A 22,100-nucleotide genomic window follows, 5' to 3' on the forward strand; every position below is an offset into this window, starting at 1 on the left:
TAAATTTATTCTTCCGAAGGCATCTTTCATACGCACACAAACTCACGAGAATTTTCATTCCGTCTTTATTCAACTGATCTCTTTTACCAAGGACTATAATAGAGCATGACTACGACAGAGGGAAAGAGACAAGCAGAACCAATTACTGAAGCTGAATCAAAGAAGCGCCATTTGCCTAACTCTTCAGACCATTTTAGTAACGGAATCGCGCCCATTAAGCCAGAATATATTGTTGAAAACTCTGAGGTAGTAGAGGAGTATGTGAATGACGATGAAGCCGAGGGTGGTGATAGAGAGCAAACCAAACCCAAAGACAATAAAAAGAAAAAGAATAGGGGTCAGAACAAAGGTAGAGATTTGAAACAACGTCACGAAGAAGTGAGATTATGTTCCTCCTTGGTTGATCCAGATAATATCAAGGAATGTAAATTTGGTGCAGAGCATTGTCGCAGTACTCATAATGTAGAAGAGTACCTTTCGCAGAAGCCAGATGACATAGATGGAATTTGTCCTGTGTTTGAAGCAATCGGTTACTGTCCAGCTGGCCTCAAGTGTCGCTGGTTGAAGTCACACTACAACAGAGAGACGAAGAAGCTTGTAAAAGATTTGAAAAGAGCCGAAAAGGCAAAGGAAGAAGAAAACTACGAGGTAAATAAGATAAGCAGTGACAAGAAGTATGAGTTACAGAAAAAAAAATATAATTTCGAACTTGCTGACCAAATGATTCTGTATCTCGACTCGTTAGTTCAAAACGAAGAAAACATAGCCAAAGCCCAAGAACAAGCGAAAAATAACCAAGCTACCTATATCGAAGCGCCTTTCAAACCCTCGGAGAAGAAAAAATTGAATTTGAAGAATGCAAAGATTTTATCCCCATTGACTACTGTAGGAAATTTGCCTTACCGTCGCTTGATGAAGACTCTAGGTGCAGATGTCACTTATAGTGAGATGGCACTATCTGTTCCTCTTCTTCAGGCTACAAATGCAGAATGGGCACTTCCAAAGGCACATCGATCGGAATATCCTGGTTTTGGTGTACAAATTGCGGCTTCCAAACACTGGGCTGCGTCAAAGGCTGCAGAGGTCATTAGCAATGAAGCATCTCATGTTTCTGAGCTTAATTTGAATTGTGGATGCCCGATAGATTTATTATATCGTCAAGGTCAAGGCTCAGCATTGATGGATCAGCCAGCTAGATTATCAAGGATTTTGAAAGGAATGAACTATTGTTCAGGTGATATTCCAGTGACAGTTAAGATTAGAACAGGTACGAAAGATAATCGTAATACAGCCAGGACTTTAGTTGAGAGACTCCTTCCAGAGAACGACGTGGCAGCAATTACAATGCACGGACGCTCAAGGCAACAAAGGTATACTAGAAGAGCAGATTGGTCTTACATCAGCGAAGTTGGTAAAGTGGTACATGAGTGGAATTTGAAGAAAGAAGAGGATAAAGACCGAAGCGAAACGCAACCAACATTCTTTATAGGTAACGGTGATGTTTTTACGCACGAGGACTTTTATGATGCAGTAAACACTGAAGGAATAGATTCGGTCATGGTGGCTCGTGGAGCCTTAATCAAACCTTGGATTTTCGAAGAAATAGAAGCCCAGCAGTACTTGGATAAATCAGCAACAGAAAGGTTAGAAATTTTAGAAAAATTTGCAAAATTTGCAATCGAGCACTGGGGATCTGATGAATATGGAGTAGGGTTAGCTAGGAGATTCATGTGTGAGTTTCTAAGTTTTACACATAGGTATATACCTATTGGAATCTTGGAAAGACTCCCACCTAGTATCAACCAACGTCCACCGAAATGGAGAGGCAGAAACGATTTGGAAACTCTATTAGGATCAGGGGATTACAAAGATTGGATCAAGATTACTGAAATGTTTTTGGGCAAGACAGGTTCAGGTTTCCAGTTTGTTCCCAAACATAAAAGTAATGCTTACGAAAAGAATGCTTAGATATATCGAGCATGTATTTTTGAATAGTGTTTACATCAATCATAACTAAAACAATTTTCATTGCTTAAGATTTCCTCGACTTTACAGTAGTAGTAGCAGAGTCGTAGTCCTTTGATAAACTCTTGCCTTGTTCCTTCAAATTCTCCAATTCCTCATCTTTAGAAGCCAATTCCTTCTTCAACTTTTCAATCTGTGGACTACTGGAGTCATCACCACCATCTTTCTGTAAGTTATCTAATTTGTCTTTGGTCACAATTAATTCTGCAACCAAAGAATACGTTCTAGTCAAAATTAAGGTCAAAAACAAAGTAAAACCACAAAGATACATATTTCTTTGGGCATAAAATCTTCTGGCTTGCACTTCTGATCTGTCGTTAACCAAACTTTGAGCAGTGCCTTGGCCAGGCAACATTGAATTCTTGCCATGTAACTCGCTACTTACTGAATAAACTCTGTTAACAGAGTCAATAAATAAAACAAGGACAAAACCTAGTACGCACTTAATAGCTATTTGGAACTTCTCATTCCTGAATGGTGCAGAAGCAGACTTCAAAACGCTCCTTCTGATTTTCCTTGGGAACGGTAAGGATAAAACAGCGAAAAACGCCATCTCAACTATTAACAACCCAAAGACTAATGAATAATATAAAGCCATTGTGTTTCAATTGATGCTTATGTATTTTAAAATAAGTTTAGAATGTTATATGGATTTAAGTGCAGATGAACTATTAGACTTCTCTCGCTTAAAAGATATCAAAATATCGTGTTTCAGTGTGGGAGTATCTGACTCGTTGTCCCTTTATATGAAGAGAAATGATGATGATGCAACAATTGGCACGTGACCGATGTTGCTACTTTGGCTACATAGTTGCTAAAATAGATACGTGAAAGAGAATATTTTAAAGTGAGTAGCACTCCAGGGTCTCCTGCAGAGTTGTCTTACTTTGGGCTTTGGAGCTTTCAAGTGGAGCATATTGGGGGTCGCTTGCGAGACATTCCGTTTTTTAGTGATGTTTTGTTAATGAGTGTCTAATGAAAAAAGCAGTAAAAAGGCATAAGAAAGACCATTGGTAAATTACTATGTTTCACGTCATTAAAAGCGTAAATTTAAAGCGGTTACAGCTGTAATGGTGATAGTACAATTTCTTTGTCTCGTTTTATTCAATGTCTCCTTTTTAGCTCATATACGATTCTCTCCTACGTACAAAAAACGCTTTCTGATATAAACCCTAAGGATAATCTTTCTTGTAGTACAGCATCTCTTTCGTTCACCGAAGTCTATGCAACACATAAGAGGCAATTCGTGTGCAACATATTAGAACTAGCATATTCTTAAATCATAGCTCGAATCTTTGTAAGTGGCTAATATATACAGGAAAGTCATATGGAACATGGACATAAAATTATGATAAGAAATAGAAATCAATTCATGCCATGAATGTAATTCAAGTGAAAAACTATGTTTATTAAAGTGACGTGCATCATACGACACATTTAACTAATATAAGCCATCGTCCTTATGTGTCAGCATTATTTTTAACAAGCCAAAAGATAATACTGCAATTTTATCTAAATCTATATGAGATAGTGTGTAATATGAAATGTCCAGTACATAGCTTCAGCTTTCGCCCCTGAATGCTATGATATATGATGATTAATAACCTAAAGATACTTTAAGTGTAAACGTTATTAAGAAAGGCAATGAAATGTAGACAACTGCGTACTGAAAGATCAAGCAAAGGGCCAAACAGTCCATTTGCAAATGATCTTCCGATGAAGGATCTGTGTAAAATGCAGTAAAATAAACCAAGGCTGTAGCACTTGGCACACCAAACGATAAGACACTTACAAATCTTACCACTATATCATCTCCATACCAGCCTCCTTTATACATCCCAGTTGTTATCCCAACACCGAGAATGGGCAAAACAATCGTTCGCAAAGCAGTAAGAAGAATTGCAGTCTTCCAAAAGCCTCGTGGCATCGATTTAACCTTCAACCTTGAAATGGTAGCACCTAGCATTAAAAGTCCTAGTGGGACCGAAGCGGCACCGACATAACTAGTCAAATCTATAATAAAGGATAAGGGTGGCTGTTTGTCAGGAGCTGGTGGTATATGTACTCTTGCAACGACAAATAAGGCCTTGAGGGGTGGTGACATAGCAATGGCTATAGAGATAATGAGTGCCATTGAGTTAGGTGTTCGAAAACTTTTGAGCAAAGACAATGATATTGTTTTAAATTTGGAAGGCGGATTTGAATCATCAGTATCCGGCTCTGGAACAGCTACACCAACCTCACTTGTGATGCAAGGAGAAACCCTACTTTTGGTATGCTTTAATCTGTCAAACTCGGAATATTCATTTATAACATCACCGATATCCTGTGATTTTTGTTGTCTCAACTCAGCCGTACGAACGGGACGCAAAGATTCGTATCTATTTATTCCAGAATTTGAAGCGGCGGATGCGAGTGATTCTTCTCCTGTGAATGATCCTATTGATCTAGATGCAGCTGAATCAGTGTTAACTAAGGAGTTAGCAACTAAGTTCTGTTGAGTGGGGGACATATGGGCACTAAGCTGCTCAGGAGTTCCATGTTCCCGGTCTTCTTCCATTAGTCTTCCATCTGAATCTCGTAAGCTATTTGTAGTTGAAGATCCCAAAACTGAACTTTTATTATGACTAGCTGTTTTCAGAACCTTTTCATTAGAATAGTCCTTCAGTTCTTCATCTTCATCCAGTTGGGGTTTGAGTTCATCTCTAAAGTCCCAGCCAATTAATCTGTAGCCACCCAAACTAAATTGATAAAATACCTGCGCAGCCAAAAATATAATGACATAGGCAACCCCCTTATTACCTTGCTCAGTTGTGAAGACTAATCCACCTTTTGAAAATGTCTGTAAATATGCAATTGGCAAATCGGATATATTTGCAAAAAATCCGACGGAAATTAAACCTCCTAGCCACCTCTTTGGGGCATTTGTAATCCAATATATAACGTATGCTATCATGGCTCCACTGAAAAAGAGAATAGTACCACTTAAAAAAATGATTCCAATATTTTTGATATCTGAACTTTTTAAGTTTGACACAACGTTATCAAAGATCAAACATGGCATGACAGCAGACACAATTAAATCTGAAATATCTCTGCATGTTGTTACTGATAATATGTTCCTTTTGGCTAGATAGAAGCCTAGCAATATAATAAAATAGATTTTGAAAATCGGTTTCACCGATGTATAGATGACTGTTCCCAAAGGAAGATGCTCCGTCATTTTTATCACTCCCTCTTAAAATATAAGATCTAAGTTAAGCAATAGGTAAGCTGCCACATATAGTAAATTAACATCAATGTACCTAAGTATCAGAAAGAATTTCGAATGTAAGGCTGATAGACTTCCGTGTCAGTCATAATCTTGTCTGTGGAAAAAAGATACCGTCCATCACTTTTTGTCGGGAGAACTTGATTTCCGGCAAGAATTTCCGGTATATCCCCACTATGTACGTTAATAGCGAAAGGAAACTACGCTTTACAGAAGCAATGGGTGGGGGGTCAATTGCAGCCTTATCGAAATACCACTGTGGAGGAAATCTAATAATATGTCATTATGGGTATTAAATTAACAGCAAATAAATAAGCTAAAGAAAGAAGAACAGATGTAGAAAGATTGCTTTAGAAATTTCGTTATCATTAGGTGAAGCGTATAACTTTAAGTTCAATCCTTTAATTTTTCAATAGTAGCAGTATCGATTAAAATAGAAGATTCTGAAGGATGATGGACAAGCAATACTTGAACGAGCTCATCTACATTGTAAACGACATTTGAATTGCCACACTCATCGATATTTATTTCCTCAAGAAAAGCGTCAATATCATCTATACCGTCAAGATTAAGAAAATTTTCTTCTGTTGAGTTACAATGATCATTATTGAGTATCTCCTCTTGATGTGAGAAGATTGAGTCTTCAAAAGAACCTAGCGAAGAGCTCGGATTACATTCAAATGAACCCGAGTCTCTTGACGAGACATAGCTGTCTACAGACTTGTCCCTTATTGTATTTGTTGAAGAAATTGGGCGCATTGGTGATCTTCGAGGAATAAATGAATTATCCTGGAAAGTACTAATGTCCACAATGGAACTTGAGATGGCATTCATTTCAATGTAATTACACTCATCCATGTCCTCAGTGATAATGCCCCCAGTATTGGCACATTTAGCATCTCGAAAATTGAGCTGCTCGAGATTGTATTTACTATCGAAGCTTTCAACGTTCAACCCTGACCCACTTTTAATAAACTCCAAGCTCATAATTTCATAAATTTATGTGAATAGAAGGCAACTCGTCTGTTTCAAGATTAAATGCTCTTTTTAAGTAGTATATTATTTTACCCTTGAAAAGCTGATAAGACCTAAAAGCATGTTACTTATACTCATACTTTTGCTGATTGAATAGCCCACAACAAATTTTTGGCGAGGGCTGGTCGATGGCTCAAAGCGATAGCTTCATTGCCTATGCTGGGTGGCTAATTAGGGAGCAACAAAAACGTTTTCTTGCAAAAAAATCCGATTAGGAAATTCGTATATACAGGATATGGAAAAAGCATTCAAAAACCCGAACGCTTTCGAAAGAAGGTCATAGAGCAAGTGGCTAAATTGACAATGGACAAGACTACTGCTACAGACTGATGCCTTCATTTTAAAGCAAAAATAGGCTTATTGTGTATATCTTACTTGGTTGTAATATATTGTCATAATCTGAACGCCAAGTGCTTCAGCCGCGCGCATCAAGTATATCAAAATGTGCTTGATAGTCTTTAACTTATCACCACTACTATTATGTTGAAACCTCTACTAAAAATTCTCATTCACATCACTGATTCTATTTGTCTTGCTACTTAATGGGCACTTCGAGACCTGAATTATGTTTATGTATTTTTCGCCATATAAACGTTAACAACTTGAAGATTATGGTTTAACCTTTACTCTTCTTCTTAGGAGGCTCTTCAGATGGGGCGTCCGAACCTGCGCCAGAATCAGAAGAAGCATCTGAATCGAACTCTTCTGCGATGTCAGAGTCTGTATCAGATTGAAAATCGTCATCAGCACTTTCTCCGTCGTCTCCTGCACTTCCCATATCGACATCTTCATCATCGTTATCATCTTCTTTCATTACTTTTGCTAACATTGCTTTTGCGAGCTTTTCTTCATTCTTGACTCGCAATCCTTTTTGCGTACAGTAATTTTCAATGTTACTTTGTTCTTCCCTGTCGATGCTTCCAAATATATGAGGAGGGCCTGATCCTCTTAAGTTTATTTCCAAATCAAAAGTCCTTGATGCAGAAACACCGCCACCCGTTCTTGACATCGTGATACTGCTGATTTCCGAAAATGGAATATAGATCGTAGGTTTCGTGACGAACAAAAAACATCTATCTAATGGATACAAGTAACCTTCAGAAGCTTTTAAAGAACAAGAGATCCCTGGTTGCAAAAAGCGAGATTGAAAAGATCCTGGAACTACAAGACGACGTTCCGTTAACCCTTTGAAACAATGAGCCATGACCACATTGGTAGGCGCATCGTAGCTTTTCTTTAGACGATCTTTGTATTTACTTTCATACTCTTCGTCTGATACATTCAACTCCAATTCTATTTCTTCTTCTTTAGAAAACTGAAGGACTAAAAATGGATATCTAGTTTGGCCCTGTCTCAAAGGTGGGTCAATTTGCAAAATTATTAAGTTGTGTGCTTCATCAGGCTTTGGAAGTGAGAATATTCTCTCGATTTGTTTGTACTGAATCTTATAGTCATACGTTTTTCCTCTCAATCTCAAAGAGGTAGGATACATGTCAATATCATAACGACCTCTTGGAGTCAAGAATAGAATATCGCTGAACGAAATGATAGATTCACCAGCTACTTGACCGATATCAGCCTTGTCCTTTAATTGATCATAAAATATGCTTGCCGCACTTACTTCCTCTATTTCCTTCTGGTCTGCATCTGCTTCTTCTCCTTCTTTACTTTCTTTACTTTCTTCACCCTCTTCATTCTTAACCTCACCATTTTCACTCTTTGGCTTTTCCGTTTCATTTTCCACAGTACCTGGGATATAAAACCTCATTTCGACTAACTCATCCCCTGCTTTGCTATTTTCAGATTCTAAATTAAATTCAACTGCAACTTCATTTTTTCCAGTTAGATTAGAGTTACTGATCTCATTGTAGGGAATTTCAAATGCCGGTTTGTTATTGATTTGAAAGATTAATTCGTTTCTAGCCAAATCTGGTTTACCCCAGTTCCAGCCTCTCAATGAATGCTCCTTCCGTTCTAATGAAACATTGAAGTTTCTACTTAACTCTTGTTTCACTTTGGCAAAATCTTCAGGATCAAACCCATCTAACATTACAACACCTTGGTTTTTTGTTTGAACTCTCAATTCCCAGCCCCTTGAGCCCCTGGACCATTGTGTTGCCAAAATATCCTCTGATGGCAATAAAAACGGTTGAGCATTGGGTGTACCTTTGGTATCCGATTTTTTCCATCCTAAACCAGATTCAGCAATACCTAATCTCCCCACCAGCTTTGACTGATTGAGATAAATCTTTTCGAATGTAATGGTAGCCATAACTCCTGTTCTGCCTCTTATGAAGGTTTCCTATTATTTTAATCTGAAAATTAAGCACATCGAACGCGTTCAACATTATGTCGTCAAGATAAAATGTCGTGAGAGCTTGATGTCGTTTTATTTTCATCAATTTGCAGCTGTTAGGGGTTTCTAGGGAATCATCGATGACAATGTCAAAATGCCGAAAGCAACTCTCCGTTAACCTCAAGCTAGATTAGAGCTTAAACTCTCTCGGGATTCTTTACAAAAATTACACTTGACTGAATCATTCTTCGGAGATTCCATATAACCACGTGATGTCATGATACTGCAATGATGAATCATCGAAAAATTTATCGACTTTTACTACGTTAATTTATCAATAATAGCTAAGAGTATTCAAGTACAAAAAATGAGTATAAAAAAAGCAGGTGTTTTAGGAGCGACTGGCTCAGTGGGTCAGCGTTTTATATTGTTATTGGCAGATCACCCAGAATTTCAATTACATGCATTGGGTGCATCATCTCGTTCAGCTGGTAAAGAATATAAAGATGCTGTTTCCTGGAAGCAAACAGATTTAATGCCAGAAATAGCAAAGAAAATAAAAGTATCTGAATGTAAACCAGAGGGAGCATTCGCAGAATGTGATATTGTATTTTCAGGCTTGGATTCTGATTATGCTGGTGAAATTGAAAAAGCATTTGCAGATGCTGGACATGCAGTTGTTTCAAATGCTAAAAATTATAGAAGAGAGCCAACTGTACCATTGATCGTTCCAATAGTCAATCCAGAACACTTATCTGTTGTTGAAAAGAAAGTATCTGATGCAAAAAAAGAAGGAAAACTGAAAGAGGGTTTCATTATTTGCATTTCTAATTGCTCTACCGCAGGATTGGTTGCTCCGTTGAAGCCTTTAGTGGAAAAGTTCGGCCCAATAGATGCTTTGACAGCAACTACTTTGCAAGCAATTTCAGGAGCTGGTTTTTCGCCCGGTGTTCCTGGCATTGATATTTTAGACAACATTATACCTTACATCGGTGGAGAAGAAGACAAAATGGAATGGGAAACCAAAAAGATTTTGGGTGGCGTGAGTGAGGACGGAAATGGTTTTGCTCTTTTGTCGGACAAAGACATTAAAGTTAGTGCTCAATGTAATCGTGTTGCGGTCAGTGATGGCCACACCGAATGCATTTCTTTCAGATTTGCGAAAAGACCAGCACCGTCAGTCGATGAATTGAAGAAGGCATTATCTGACTATGTTTGTGATGCTTACAAGTTGGGATGTCATTCTGCACCTAAGCAAACAATTCATGTGTTAGAAGAACAAGATCGTCCTCAACCGAGATTGGATAGGAATAGAGATAGTGGATATGGAGTTTCCGTAGGAAGAGTCAGAGAAGATCCTGTTCTTGATTTCAAGATGGTTGTTTTATCTCATAATACAGTCATAGGAGCTGCTGGGGCTGGTGTTTTGATTGGAGAAATTTTGAAAGCCAAAAATGTGATTTAATTATTTTTGTATTTTGTATAAGCCTTACATAAACTTTATCGCAATAAACTTCACTATATTAAATTAGTGGATGAATACTATGCAAGTCTAGTACTTATCTCAAATGAACACTTTAGTAGATTGTTCTCGATTCGAAAAGATAGACTCGAATGAAGTTGACGAACACATCTTTGATATATTCACTAATCGTCCTCCACCTGATGACCTGAATCTTGGGTTTATAGATCGATCGCGCGAGATCATTGATATTAGCCTTGAAAAGTCAGGGATGGATATCTCAATACAGCAATCATTCTCAGGAGTCTCTACTGGGTTCCTCTGCTGGAAAACTGCTGCTCATATTTCCGATTGGATACTTGGCGATGCCAAATGCCCATTTCATAGCATTTTTCGTCTGAAAGCTAAAGATTTGCTCGTAATTGAATTGGGAGCAGGAGTAAGCGCAATATGTGCTTTGGTTCTTTCGCCCTTAGTTAATCGATACATAGCTACAGATCAGAAGGAACTACTTAGGCTACTTTCGAGAAATTTTTACAGAAATCAAGCTCCATCTATCTCTACTTCCAAAAGATTACAGGCCCCTAGAGTTGATTTTCTCGAATATGACTGGGAAGAGCCTGAAGTAGGCTATCAAAATTTGAGTTCAGTTTTGGAGACTGAACCAATACCAGACTTTATAATTGCATGTGATACCATATATAATGAATTTCTTGTACCAAAGTTTGTCGCAGCCATTAAGAGGTTAATGCATAGCGAGAGTGGAGCACTCGTTGCTATACAGTTAAGAGACCAATCAGTGACTCAATTTTTCATTGAGGAGGTCATGAGGAATAATCTTACCATTTACTCGGTACCTCCAAGCTGTCTTTCTTCCGAATTAACATTAGGATTTGTTGTATATTATATTACCATTAGTTAGCTGGAGTCGATAATTAGATTCCGGCATGAAAATAGATCGTTTAGAAACTTTGATATAAATATATCATTACTTAAGTTTAATCCATTGAGTAAGCTTCATCGTAGCATAAATAGTTGTTCAAAAGTTAGTACCTTACATTAGGTGGACAATTTGTCTAAGGTTGTTTACTTTCATAGGATGTCTACTTTTGGAGGGAAGCCAAGCTCAAGCACTTTTCACTCGAGTGAGTCTTCCAAGAGCAGTCATCAAAGACATGGAGGAACGGCTGGGGAGCGAAAAGCCAGTGGAAATGGGAGTGCTAGTGGAAATAGAAGAAAAAACACTAAATCCAATGGTACGCATGGTCTTGGGGGAGGAAATAATCATAGCCAAAGGAATAATGATAGAACTGCTGGTAACCAAGAAAAAAAGAGATACGGCGGCCCCAAAAAAGCTTCAAAACAACAGCAGTCTAAAGACGATGTTGATATTTCAATAGACCTGAGTGTGAAAGATCCTAAAGTACAAAAAGCAGCACACTTACAACAATATACCGATGATGAGGTTCGTAAAACTGGAAGTTTATTTCATAATCCAGAGTCCTTCGGCTTCAAAAAGTCACATAATAGATCCTTGAGACCACGTCCAAAGCCAAGGTATATGATTAGTCAACCTAGGATGCTTGTGACTCCTCCATTTAGTCCTGATCCGTGGGACATTCAAAATCAAGAAAATATGCGTTCTAAAGAGATATCGAACAGCGGGAAAGACTATCAAGGATTATACGAAGAGTTTCAAAAGATGAGAGAGGTTGAAAGGAAAAAGATGGAAGAATTGGGTCTTGTGGATGCAGAGAATACGAGCAAAGATCTAAATGATGCAATTGTATTCAGAGGAACATGTTTAGAAATGTGTCCCACGTTTGAAAGAGTGAGAAGGGCTTTGGAGAACAATGTGAAATACTTAGAAAAAGACCCAAATACGAATAAAATATCTCATGAGCGAGCAGTGAAAGCGTTTTCTCGACCAGCTGCTGGTCAGCCGCCACCATTACCATCAGACGTTCGCCCACCTCATGTCTTAGTCAAGACGTTAGACTACTTGGTCGATAATATAGTTGACAAATTGCCCGAAGCACATTCATTTGTGTGGGATAGAACGCGGTCGATTAGACAAGATTTCATATACCAAAACTTTTATGGCCCCGAAGCAATTGATTGCAATGAAAGAATAGTTAGGATTCATTTGCTTTCATTACACGTAATGGCAGGAAGTGACGTGGAGTATTCACAGCAGCAAGAGTTGGAGCAATTTAACAAAGCTCTTCAAACTTTGGTGGAGATATACCAGGATGTTAGAAACCACGGTGGTAGGTCCCCCAATGAAGCAGAATTCAGAGCTTATTATTTGCTAAGTCACTTCAGAGATCCGGAATTAGAGAGGGAAATTCAAGAATTGCCGGACGATATTTTGCAGAATAGGTTAGTGCAGCTAGCTTTGATGTTTAGGACAATAATGAGCCAAAATAATATAGTCGACAGGGGATATGTCAATAAAATTGGTGCGCTTAATTTCTTCGTTGAGTTTTTTAAAATTGCCTACAGTGAAGAAACACCTTTTTTAGTGGGATGTCTTTTGGAAACTCATTTCAATGAAATTAGATTTTACGCATTGAAGGCAATGTCAAGATGTTACCATACGAAGGGCAAAGCCTACCCAGCAGAATCACTACAAGCAATGCTCGGATTTGATTCCATGGATAAATTGACAAAGTTTGTCAGTTATTATGAAGTAGATTTGATATATGAGAATGGAGAGGTATTGGTTGACTTATTCAACAAAGACAAGCTCGAAACTAAATACAAGCTTAGCTCTTTAAACGATAAACCAAAGTTGCTGCAAGCATATTCTACACAATTGAACTTTAAGACTGAAGGTAAAAGAATGAAGGATTTTGTTAATAGCGGCAATCCGAATGTCGACTTGAACTTGAAATTTATGAGCCAAAACAGCGAGGTCCAGGCAGCTCCCGATTTGACCTATCCCAGCGGGGGAGGCGTAATTAAAAGTAAGTCATTTAATGACTTTCCCTCGACAACCAAGAGCTCTTCTGAATTAGGAACTAATTCTAGCTTTGGACGTGGTTCACAGTTTTCTTTTGCTAACTCAGGGCCAGCTGTTCCTTCGAGTTCCCAAACACTTTCAGATTTTTTAAAGCCTTCAATAAATCACGTCAACATCAATATTCCTGGGGCATTAGGAACAAAGGAAGATGCCCAATCTCAGCCACAAGCTGCACTCCCAGTCAAAGAAAGTGGATCGATTATTCGTACGCCATCTCTGGTATCAAACTTTCCTACAAAAAAAAACGAAGCACCAAAATTCAGTTTTGGGCTGGAACGTCCATCAGAGAACCAGGAAACACCTGCAGCATTTTCTGGATCCTTCAGTATCCCTCTGAAGGATGATGGTCAAACTTCAGTTGTTAAAAATGAACAGCATTATGTTCAGGAACCAAAGATTCCTGAATCGAGTCTAATGACAGCTGAAGTAAAACAGAAATTTCTAAAGGATCATCCATTATTTGAAAGAGGCGTTACTGAAGTGTTTAATGATATTTTTAACAGAAGCATTACTTCGGAATTGTATGCGACGCTTCCCAAAATAATCAGGCATGAAAATATGAATAGAGAACGGAACGACATAATTGAACTTTTTACTGAGGAACTTTTCAGTGCATTTCTTGCCGAGAACACTTACCAAGTCACCTTGGAGGCGAGGGCTACATATTTTAGAGATAAAATGTTAAAGGTGAAAGTAATAAGAAAGTTGGCTGATGTCGGAACTAAACTTAAAATCAAGCAAGAAATCAAAAAGAAAAAGCTCGAGGAGCTAAATGCTGTATCTTTTGGTAGACATACGAAGCGAAAGACTGATGTTTCTCATTCTTCAGACTCAAGTTTCGAGGCATCAAAGCGTAGAAGAACTGGAGTGGCTCCAATATCTGAAATCTATGAGAAGCAAAAAGAAGTTCGACACTTGTGGGAGCCGCTTGATCTCAGAAGGTTCTTGGACCAATGCACAAAGAACTTGAAGATTGGAATTGACACTAAGGACATTGAAATTAAACTATTACTAGTTGTTGAAGACTGGAGTAGTGCTTATTCTAAATGGCTTAATACAAAACTTGCTTTGAACATCAACAGGGAAAAAATGATCTACGAGAATTCAGTCAAAAATGCATACGCATCTTTAAAGATAACAAGTTTACCAAGCAACAAGTATCTTACCAGTGAGTTCTTCTCAAACACTTCTTTTATCATCTACGAGTGCGGAATCTTGCAGAAAGGTACGAAGTATAAGTCAACACGGGAGAAATTAGCTTCTGACAAAAACGTGTTGAATAAAATTATATCAATAGTGAGGAAGTACAGTTATTTCAAGATCCAAATTTTGATTTTGTTCTACGATGACTTGGAATCAAATTTGAGCACTCATGAAATTTCTCAGATCCTAGAAGTAAAACAGTATCGCCAAGAAGAATCTATTCAAGATATCATACTTTGCGATATGACTCGAAAAGGTGTCAACGTGAATGATATGTTTGCTGAGGCATTTGATACGATAAGCGAAAACTTTAAAGGCAAGTTGACTTTGAAGGGGGCAAAGAAAAAGGACAAATTGACAAAGCGTAAGAAAGCATCATCCTCAGCTGAAAGAGAAAGCCATGAACAAATATCAAATTCTACATTTGGGGCCCAAGAAGCAAAATTAATAAGTAAAGCAAGGTCAGCACGTAAATATGATTATCTTTCTAAGCACATGTCTCTGAGTACTCCTGATACGTCACGTATGTCGGCGAATGACTCAAGCGTGTTCATGACTGCTAATAACGTGTCGGGGATCGGTATCAACCAGTCGTTAAGCAACTTAAACAACTCAACATTCTTGAATTTTAATAATTCCATCGGTGACAGCTCATTTAACAATGTGTCGAATTTGACTGGTTTTGGAAATGGTGTAATTGAAGAAAGTACACCCTTTAACTCTCCTAAATCGAAGAAGTTCGCTAAACCAGGCCCCAATAATGTGCCACGGAGCCTAGAGCAATTAAGAGAGCTTACGGCAAGTATCCGTGCAAAATACAAGAAATAATTCTAAAGAAGGCATTCTGATGTATAATAGATATCATGCATTATATATTTAGCATCAATTAATAAACAAAATTTTAGATCTTTTGTTTAATAGAGCCACGTAGAGCAAATCATAGACTCTCGGTTACCGTAAATGTCTACCAAAAATAACTAAACAAAATACCTATATTTTGAGCCAATTTTTTCTAAGATGTACTAGATAGCATTTTAAGTTCACATAAAGCATATTATGTAGCAATTGTTTGGCTCCTGATACGAATAAGATCCTGTTGAAATACAGTAGGTTGTACTCCATTGATTATATCCTGCACATAGACACATCAACGCTAGAAGTTGAAGTTGAGGCTACGGAAAGATCGAGTAATGAACGGTGCTATTAGATACACAAGTACTATAAGTTAATCAGAACAATATGGATCTATTAAAGGATGCAGCTAAAAACCTCAATTTGTACGAGGTTAAGGCATATGTTCGAAAGGCTCAGAATGGTAAGTATGAATAATGGGAGTATATAGCCTCCGATTATATTCACGCAAGTCGAACTTTAGAATACTAACTGAGGATGCTAATAGTTGCCATGAACTTGACTGATATGGAGACCAAGGTTAGAGAAGCTACTAATAATGAGCCATGGGGATCGCCGACGACCTTAATGGCGCAAATAGCTTCCGGAACTTACAACTATAGAGAGAGGGAAGAAATCATCAGCTTTATCTTTAGACGTTTCACAGAGAAGGCAGCTAACGAATGGAGACAAATATACAAGTCATTACAATTACTTGATTACTTGATTAAAAATGGTTCTGAGAGGTTAATTGATGATGTGAGGGCAAATATTTCGTTAATTCAAATGTTGAAATCCTTTCATTACATTGATTCTAAGGGGAGAGATCAGGGAATTAATGTTAGAAATAGGGCCAAGAATTTGATTGCTTTATTGAATGATGACGCTTTGATTAGATCTGAGCGTAAAAAGGCGAGAGCTAATGCAAAGAAGTTTGGAGGTGTTTCATCAGCAGCTTTTGGTGGCGCTTCGTCAATTACGACTGGTGGAACCTTCGAAGATGATGACTTCAGCAATAGAGTTTACGGAGATGGTGGTGTATATGGAGCTAGATATGATGACACTGGATCGTCTTACAACAATGGACAAAGTGGTAATTCAAATGAAAACTTCGAAGAATATGATGTTGGAGGGTCAAATGGTACTTCGAAGGCAACCACAAGCCCTTCTAAGGTGACTGCACGGGCCAAAAAAGCATCCGAGCCGGAGCCAGATTTGTTAGGCGATTTCACTTCCTTCGAAGGCTCTTCAAATACCCGAAATGACTCTACTCCTGCTGCCGGTGGCAATGATGATGATGATGAATTTGACGATTTCCAGGCCGCCGAAACTCAATCGCAACCTCAAAAACCTAACATTTCGAATAACTTAGCAAGCTTATACCAGTCACAGCCGCAAAATTCGTTTTTCCCTCAGCAAAATGTGTTCTCTCAGCAAAATACGTTCGCTTCACCACAGGCGCCCGTCCAAAGTACCTTTCAGACGCAAGCCCCCAGTTTTGGCATCAACAACCGAACACCTTCATCATCAAGTGCCACGGGGTTTTCGTCAAATACAAAGACTGCACCAAAAAACGATGCTTTCTCTTCTCTATTTTCATCTGCGAAAACCAGGGCATCATCGTCTCCTAAACCTCAATCGCCGGTGGCATCCAATACAAATGGCTCATCCACTTGGAATGAGTTAAATGACGATGGATTCGGAGGATTTGCTTCTAATGAAAAAGAGCCAATCAATGAATCCAATAGGTCTAATACTACCAAAAACAATGATGGTGAAATTGATTTATTGAGCTTCTAGTGACTATCTAAACTTCTCCCATATTTCATATTTTTTTACTTTTTGTTTGTAAACTTCTTAAGTATTTCACTTTACATAGAGCATATTGCTCCAATTAGTTACTCTCTTTAAAAATAGACATGATCGTCTGGAATAAATGTAGTTAAGATATTGTTCATAGTAATTCTACTAAAAAAGTTGCTCGGAGAACTATTTAAAAGGTGAAAAATTTCAAAATTATCAAATACCATTTTTTATAAAACGTTCATCAATTCCAAATGTTAAGATCTTTAAACGTTGCTAAATCTGCCTCCAGGACATTCTCCAGCACAACAAGGTGTTGGGGTACCAAAGTGTTTTTCACTCCCTCTATTAATGGAGAAACTCAATCTCCTATCAAGTTCGAATTGTATGATGATGTTGTTCCTAAGACTACCGAAAACTTTAGGGCATTATGTACCGGTGAACATGGATTCGGTTATAAGGATTCGATTTTCCATAGGGTTATTCCTAACTTTATGTTACAGGGAGGAGACTTTGAAACTGGAAAGGGTTATGGAGGAAAATCCATTTATGGACGTAAGTTCGAGGATGAGAGCTTTAAAAAGACCCATTCAAAGCCTGGTTTATTATCAATGGCAAATGCCGGGCCAAATACCAATGGGTCGCAGTTTTTTATAACCACAGTACCTTGTCCCTGGTTAGATGGTGCACATGTTGTCTTTGGTGAGGTTATCGATGGGTTTGATGTTGTCAAGAAGATTGAGGCTCAGGGAAGTAACAGTGGAACTACAAAGGTTCCAATCGTTATCGAAGATTGCGGTGAAATCAAGGATTAAAAATATTTTACTACTATTTAATAGTAATTTGTTAATGTTTTTATTTGTCCATTGCTGTAACGTTTGTAGTTGAATGTAACTTAAGTCATAAGACCTAGTCTTGTCGATATAATTGATATGGTCTCTGAGTGAAAAGCTGCTGCTTGATTATATAGTTGTAAACTGTATCCAGAAATGGGCATTACAGAAGATACTGTATCTACCAACAATACTCAGAGAAAAGGATAAAAGTATATCACTTACGTTTAATAAAGTCACATTACAAGTTCAAGTCATCTATATCACTATGAAGTGCTTTCTACGTTTCGGGGTATCGGTAAATTAAAAGTTATTTTTAAAATTTTTTACTTGATGTCAAGAGGCATCTCCAACTTCTCAATATTCTTTGATTGAACAGTAACTGATCTATTTGATAACATATATTCGTGTTAAATGCATTTGTAATAGCTTGAGACCAGGAACGAGGGTCTGAACCTTTTGATAATTGGGATAGATTCTATTATTACCAATATGCAAAGTAGTTCCTCTTAGTCTAGAATCAAATTCCAATATGCGCAGCAGGCTCTTCCTTAGGAATCAAATCCTTAGGTAATTTCTTTTTCAATTGAGCCAATTTATCATAATCACCACCTAAGATTCTAGCAACGACTAAGTCATCTCTATCTCTTATGTCCTTTTGAGATTTACCCTCATTGCTCAAAAATTCCTTAGCCTTTTCAGTATCGCCATGGAAGTAATCTTCCATGGCCCTCAATCTCAACTCTTTTTCAGCCCACTCTGGACCTTCCAACAGCCTTTTCTTCATTTGAGCAGTGTATTTAGAATAAGCTATGTACGCAAAAATTGGTAAAACCAAGTAAAAATAGGGAAATTCCCAACCTTCAGCTTTTTCGGTTTCACGAATCACTCTCCATTTTAATTGACCAGTGGCTTCATCCTTGTAAGGAATCTTATCAATAATTTTACCAGCATCTTTGGTAACAAACTGAAAGTTTTTTAAGTCTTGAGAATTATCTTTGAATAGTTGTAATTGATCTTTGGGAATACCAGGGAGTAAAAAGTTCCAATCTGAATGATTCCTCTTATAGTACAAATTTTGCAATTCAGCCAACGTTTTAAATTCCTCATCAGTGGGTACTCTGGGAGATCCATCGGGATTGGTATATATTTTGCTAACTGTTGATAATGAGTCCAATTTTTTACGGATATCTTGTTCAAGAGGGTAATTAAACTTCCCGAATTTATACTTGAATAATCCTCCAAATGGACTTTTAAAGGTTAATCTCATTCTTGATTATTAACTTATACTAATCGATAATACAGCTATGTTATTCGAAGTATCACTTAACGTAACTACTTTTCAAATCGTTTTTATTGGATAAATGAGAGCGCTCGATGTCGATAATCTGTAAAAATAAAAATGCAAAATATTTGTTTACATGTTAGCTACACAGTTATTATACATGTATATACAATGGAGTATAATAAGTAGACATTATTGCAGAACAGTCAAAGGACTCGAGTGTCAAGAATGGGGATTGTGATCAATTTGGTTTTATAATTCGGCATCTGAAGTTTGTATGCCAATTTTCAAAAAGTAAGAATAGATAAAAATGAGTCGAATGCAGCACATGAATTGGCGATTAGGATTGTAGTACAAAAGATTCGATTTATGACTATCTCTTCGTAGATCCAAAACCTTGAATTCCTATCATAGATTCCATTTCTGATGCAGCATTAGGGACCTCTTCCCTTGAAGCCTGGCTATATTTTATTCGCTTCCTTTTCTCTCTTCTCTTTGCTGCCCGTTTCTCTTCGAACTTCCTCCTTTTCTCAACTCTTTCAGTAAATCCGCTTTTTTCGTTTGTATTTCCTTGCTCTCGAAGCTGTTGCTTTACAAGCAGCTGGATTGTAGCCACAACTTCTTCGATCGTTGCACGTCGTACTCCGCTTTCGATCTCTTCGCTCTCTGCATCGCCGCCCAGCGGACCTTTGATCACTCTGGCCCTTGAAATATGCTCTGGCGAATTAAAATGATCTATTAATGCTAAATTGTCTCTGAAAGAGAGGTCACATATAGGGCAGAAAAACCCAAATCTCTTATTTTTTCCGTAAACACCTAGATTCAAAGGATTAATGAGATTCTCCACCTTGACTGATGCCATCAGCTCATTAAGAAGTTTATTCCTATGGGCAATGTATGAAGATGATTCATTACTATCAATGGCAGACAGGATATCAACTGGGGTTTTTTGTCTTTTATTTTTAGTTTTTGATTTCGCTTCCTCTTCATATAGGGAAACATTCCATTTTTTCCTACCATACTGATCAACACTTGTCTTCCCTTCCTCTGACATTATGGCCCTTTAACTGATTATTCATTAAAAATGGTCAATTTCTTAGGAAATATATGGGTGCGATATAAAAAATAATATATATTATTTAGATAACAGCGTAAAATACTGTCTTACAATGAGTTGTCGTGATGTATTGTCAATGCTCAAGAAAGATACAAAAGCACTCAATAAAATTTCGAAACCCAGATCGGCAACTACTTTTCCCCTGTCCCATTCATTAGATAATGCACATGAGAGATCTAATTCTCTAATGAAATGGAGAATCATAGGCACACATTTAATAGAGAGCATTTCCACGTCAAAGGAACGAATAAGGGAATTAGCGAAAGAATCTGATACTATAAAGGTAGCCGCATTTGATCTTGATGGAACTTTAATTGATACTAAATCCGGCTCAAAGTTTGCTAGGGGACCTGATGACTGGAGATGGTGGTCACCGAAGGGCACACAAGAGTCGAAGGTGGTGAAGAAGCTACGGGAGATCATAGAGGGACGCTATTTGATCGTGATTTTTACAAACCAAGGCAGCGTGGTGGCCACCCCTTCTAATAAGTCTTATATCAATTTCATTAAAAGAGTGAATTCAGTTACTTCAAATTTGAATGCGAACTTAAAGGGCAGAGTCGTTGACATAATAGTATTTGCATCACCAAAGCGACCCTCAACTTCAAATCAAAAGGTTGTTCCAAGTTCAGAGGAATTGCATAATTTAATGAGAAAGCCTAATATCGGAATGTGGAAAGAATTAGAAAAGTTTTTAAACAATACCTGTGGCATTAATGTAGATATGGACAAGAGCTTCTATGTAGGGGATGCTGCGGGCAGACCTCTTGATTTCCTGGATAGTGACAAACAATTTTGCAAAAATGTAAATCTCAAAGACTTTAAGGTGCCAGAGGAATTCTTTATATAATAATAACATCAGTAATCTTCAAGCACAATTTCTTTTAACTTGTCATCCATTTCATCGTGTTCTTTGGCAATGCGTTTAACTTTATCAACAGTTTGAAAGTATCCGATAACATTGTTTATGGATCTAACATCTCTAGGAGATTTTTCCTTCGGTAACTCATTAAGAATATCATAATGCAATTCAATGCACTTTTGGACATCAGAGATATCATTTTCAAATTTAATAGCGTCTTCAGTTGTTTGAGGATAGTTTTTAATTATAATATTTGTATTGTATATTCCCTTGGTTGAATTAATAAAATCATATAGATCTTCTTTGATCAACGCGGTCATCAATCCTTTGGGAAACGGCTTTTTATTGCTTACTAGATCTTGAATAAGAAAACTGTACTTTCTTGAATCATCGTTTTTTTCTCTTTCAATCAATTTAGCTGGGTCTATAATCTTTATCTCATTACTCTTCAACTTAGCTGCAATTTGATCAACGGTAGATTCGAGATGCACATAGGGAATAACGTAGAATTTGTATTTTTCACTATTTTCATTGCTAATGAGTTTCAGTCTCCTTTTCAATCCAGTTTCCTCTTCATATTCCTGAAATTCTTTCTCTGAGAAGGACATTCTTGGCTGCTTTTTTTCGATCTTACGACCAACTACGTACAACAAACCCGATGAAAACAAGAACATATAAAATAAATAACGGATTCTGGGTGCATCTTCTCTTGATGCTCTTTTACTACTGAAGGGCCGAATAATCGATTTCGAAGGAAAGCTTTTCAACGAAAGGCGCTGTATAACTGGTAATTGTGTGGCTATTCTCCTGCCTGAGTATCTAATGCCGAACATGTTAGTATCGACGCTAATTATAGCTTGTACTTGATTATCCGTTACTTCCAGAACCATAAAAGATCGATTGGAGAATGAAGTTTTTCACGTGTACATAAAATTGAATATTTTTTTTTTTCACTCAACGTTTGAAACAAAAATCAGTCAAAGGCATAGTCA

The 22,100-nt window shown here is 37.5% G+C and overlaps 14 protein-coding genes across 14 annotated transcripts; 7 read left to right on the forward strand and 7 right to left on the reverse strand.

Annotated features, from left to right (window-relative positions):
* Positions 1 to 105: 105 nt before the first annotated feature.
* On the forward strand, positions 106 to 1,968 carry PRCAT00003881001 (tRNA dihydrouridine synthase; the record flags this gene model as incomplete). The annotated part of the gene is made up of 1 exon (XM_062953839.1): positions 106 to 1,968. One exon carries the CDS (start codon positions 106 to 108, stop codon positions 1,966 to 1,968), a length of 1,863 nt encoding a protein of 620 aa, XP_062810602.1.
* A 64-nt stretch (positions 1,969 to 2,032) lies between these two features.
* On the reverse strand, positions 2,033 to 2,623 carry PRCAT00003882001 (uncharacterized protein; the record flags this gene model as incomplete). The annotated part of the gene is made up of 1 exon (XM_062953840.1): positions 2,033 to 2,623. The coding sequence occupies one exon, from the start codon at positions 2,621 to 2,623 to the stop codon at positions 2,033 to 2,035; it is 591 nt and encodes a 196-aa protein (XP_062810603.1).
* A 999-nt stretch (positions 2,624 to 3,622) lies between these two features.
* On the reverse strand, positions 3,623 to 5,248 carry ECM3 (putative ATPase; the record flags this gene model as incomplete). The annotated part of the gene is made up of 1 exon (XM_062953841.1): positions 3,623 to 5,248. The coding sequence occupies one exon, from the start codon at positions 5,246 to 5,248 to the stop codon at positions 3,623 to 3,625; it is 1,626 nt and encodes a 541-aa protein (XP_062810604.1).
* A 441-nt stretch (positions 5,249 to 5,689) lies between these two features.
* On the reverse strand, positions 5,690 to 6,283 carry PRCAT00003884001 (uncharacterized protein; the record flags this gene model as incomplete). The annotated part of the gene is made up of 1 exon (XM_062953842.1): positions 5,690 to 6,283. The coding sequence occupies one exon, from the start codon at positions 6,281 to 6,283 to the stop codon at positions 5,690 to 5,692; it is 594 nt and encodes a 197-aa protein (XP_062810605.1).
* Positions 6,284 to 6,947: 664 nt separating this feature from the next.
* On the reverse strand, positions 6,948 to 8,603 carry POB3 (FACT complex subunit; the record flags this gene model as incomplete). The annotated part of the gene is made up of 1 exon (XM_062953844.1): positions 6,948 to 8,603. One exon carries the CDS (start codon positions 8,601 to 8,603, stop codon positions 6,948 to 6,950), a length of 1,656 nt encoding a protein of 551 aa, XP_062810606.1.
* A 391-nt stretch (positions 8,604 to 8,994) lies between these two features.
* Positions 8,995 to 10,092, forward strand: HOM2 (aspartate-semialdehyde dehydrogenase; the record flags this gene model as incomplete). The annotated part of the gene is made up of 1 exon (XM_062953845.1): positions 8,995 to 10,092. One exon carries the CDS (start codon positions 8,995 to 8,997, stop codon positions 10,090 to 10,092), a length of 1,098 nt encoding a protein of 365 aa, XP_062810607.1.
* A 103-nt stretch (positions 10,093 to 10,195) lies between these two features.
* Positions 10,196 to 11,011, forward strand: PRCAT00003887001 (S-adenosylmethionine-dependent methyltransferase; the record flags this gene model as incomplete). The annotated part of the gene is made up of 1 exon (XM_062953846.1): positions 10,196 to 11,011. The coding sequence occupies one exon, from the start codon at positions 10,196 to 10,198 to the stop codon at positions 11,009 to 11,011; it is 816 nt and encodes a 271-aa protein (XP_062810608.1).
* Positions 11,012 to 11,188: 177 nt separating this feature from the next.
* On the forward strand, positions 11,189 to 15,145 carry SAC3 (Sac3p; the record flags this gene model as incomplete). The annotated part of the gene is made up of 1 exon (XM_062953847.1): positions 11,189 to 15,145. One exon carries the CDS (start codon positions 11,189 to 11,191, stop codon positions 15,143 to 15,145), a length of 3,957 nt encoding a protein of 1,318 aa, XP_062810609.1.
* A 411-nt stretch (positions 15,146 to 15,556) lies between these two features.
* ENT3 (Ent3p) lies at positions 15,557 to 17,008 on the forward strand (the record flags this gene model as incomplete). Its single annotated transcript, XM_062953848.1, has 2 exons — positions 15,557 to 15,632; positions 15,717 to 17,008. The coding sequence occupies 2 exons, from the start codon at positions 15,557 to 15,559 to the stop codon at positions 17,006 to 17,008; spliced, it is 1,368 nt and encodes a 455-aa protein (XP_062810610.1).
* Positions 17,009 to 17,265: 257 nt separating this feature from the next.
* CPR3 (peptidylprolyl isomerase) lies at positions 17,266 to 17,826 on the forward strand (the record flags this gene model as incomplete). Its single annotated transcript, XM_062953849.1, has 1 exon — positions 17,266 to 17,826. The coding sequence occupies one exon, from the start codon at positions 17,266 to 17,268 to the stop codon at positions 17,824 to 17,826; it is 561 nt and encodes a 186-aa protein (XP_062810611.1).
* A 538-nt stretch (positions 17,827 to 18,364) lies between these two features.
* Positions 18,365 to 19,114, reverse strand: PRCAT00003891001 (uncharacterized protein; the record flags this gene model as incomplete). The annotated part of the gene is made up of 1 exon (XM_062953850.1): positions 18,365 to 19,114. The coding sequence occupies one exon, from the start codon at positions 19,112 to 19,114 to the stop codon at positions 18,365 to 18,367; it is 750 nt and encodes a 249-aa protein (XP_062810612.1).
* A 388-nt stretch (positions 19,115 to 19,502) lies between these two features.
* On the reverse strand, positions 19,503 to 20,183 carry PRCAT00003892001 (U4/U6-U5 snRNP complex subunit; the record flags this gene model as incomplete). The annotated part of the gene is made up of 1 exon (XM_062953851.1): positions 19,503 to 20,183. One exon carries the CDS (start codon positions 20,181 to 20,183, stop codon positions 19,503 to 19,505), a length of 681 nt encoding a protein of 226 aa, XP_062810613.1.
* Positions 20,184 to 20,298: 115 nt separating this feature from the next.
* On the forward strand, positions 20,299 to 21,096 carry PRCAT00003893001 (polynucleotide 3'-phosphatase; the record flags this gene model as incomplete). The annotated part of the gene is made up of 1 exon (XM_062953852.1): positions 20,299 to 21,096. One exon carries the CDS (start codon positions 20,299 to 20,301, stop codon positions 21,094 to 21,096), a length of 798 nt encoding a protein of 265 aa, XP_062810614.1.
* An 8-nt stretch (positions 21,097 to 21,104) lies between these two features.
* On the reverse strand, positions 21,105 to 21,998 carry PRCAT00003894001 (uncharacterized protein; the record flags this gene model as incomplete). Its single annotated transcript, XM_062953853.1, has 1 exon — positions 21,105 to 21,998. The coding sequence occupies one exon, from the start codon at positions 21,996 to 21,998 to the stop codon at positions 21,105 to 21,107; it is 894 nt and encodes a 297-aa protein (XP_062810615.1).
* Between the last annotated feature and the right edge of the window lie 102 nt (positions 21,999 to 22,100).

The sequence above is a fragment of the Priceomyces carsonii genome (assembly GCF_900007245.1).
Source record: "Priceomyces carsonii strain CBS4050 genome assembly, scaffold: Debaryomyces_carsonii_scaffold_4, whole genome shotgun sequence".
Classification (NCBI taxonomy): domain Eukaryota; kingdom Fungi; phylum Ascomycota; class Pichiomycetes; order Serinales; family Debaryomycetaceae; genus Priceomyces; species Priceomyces carsonii.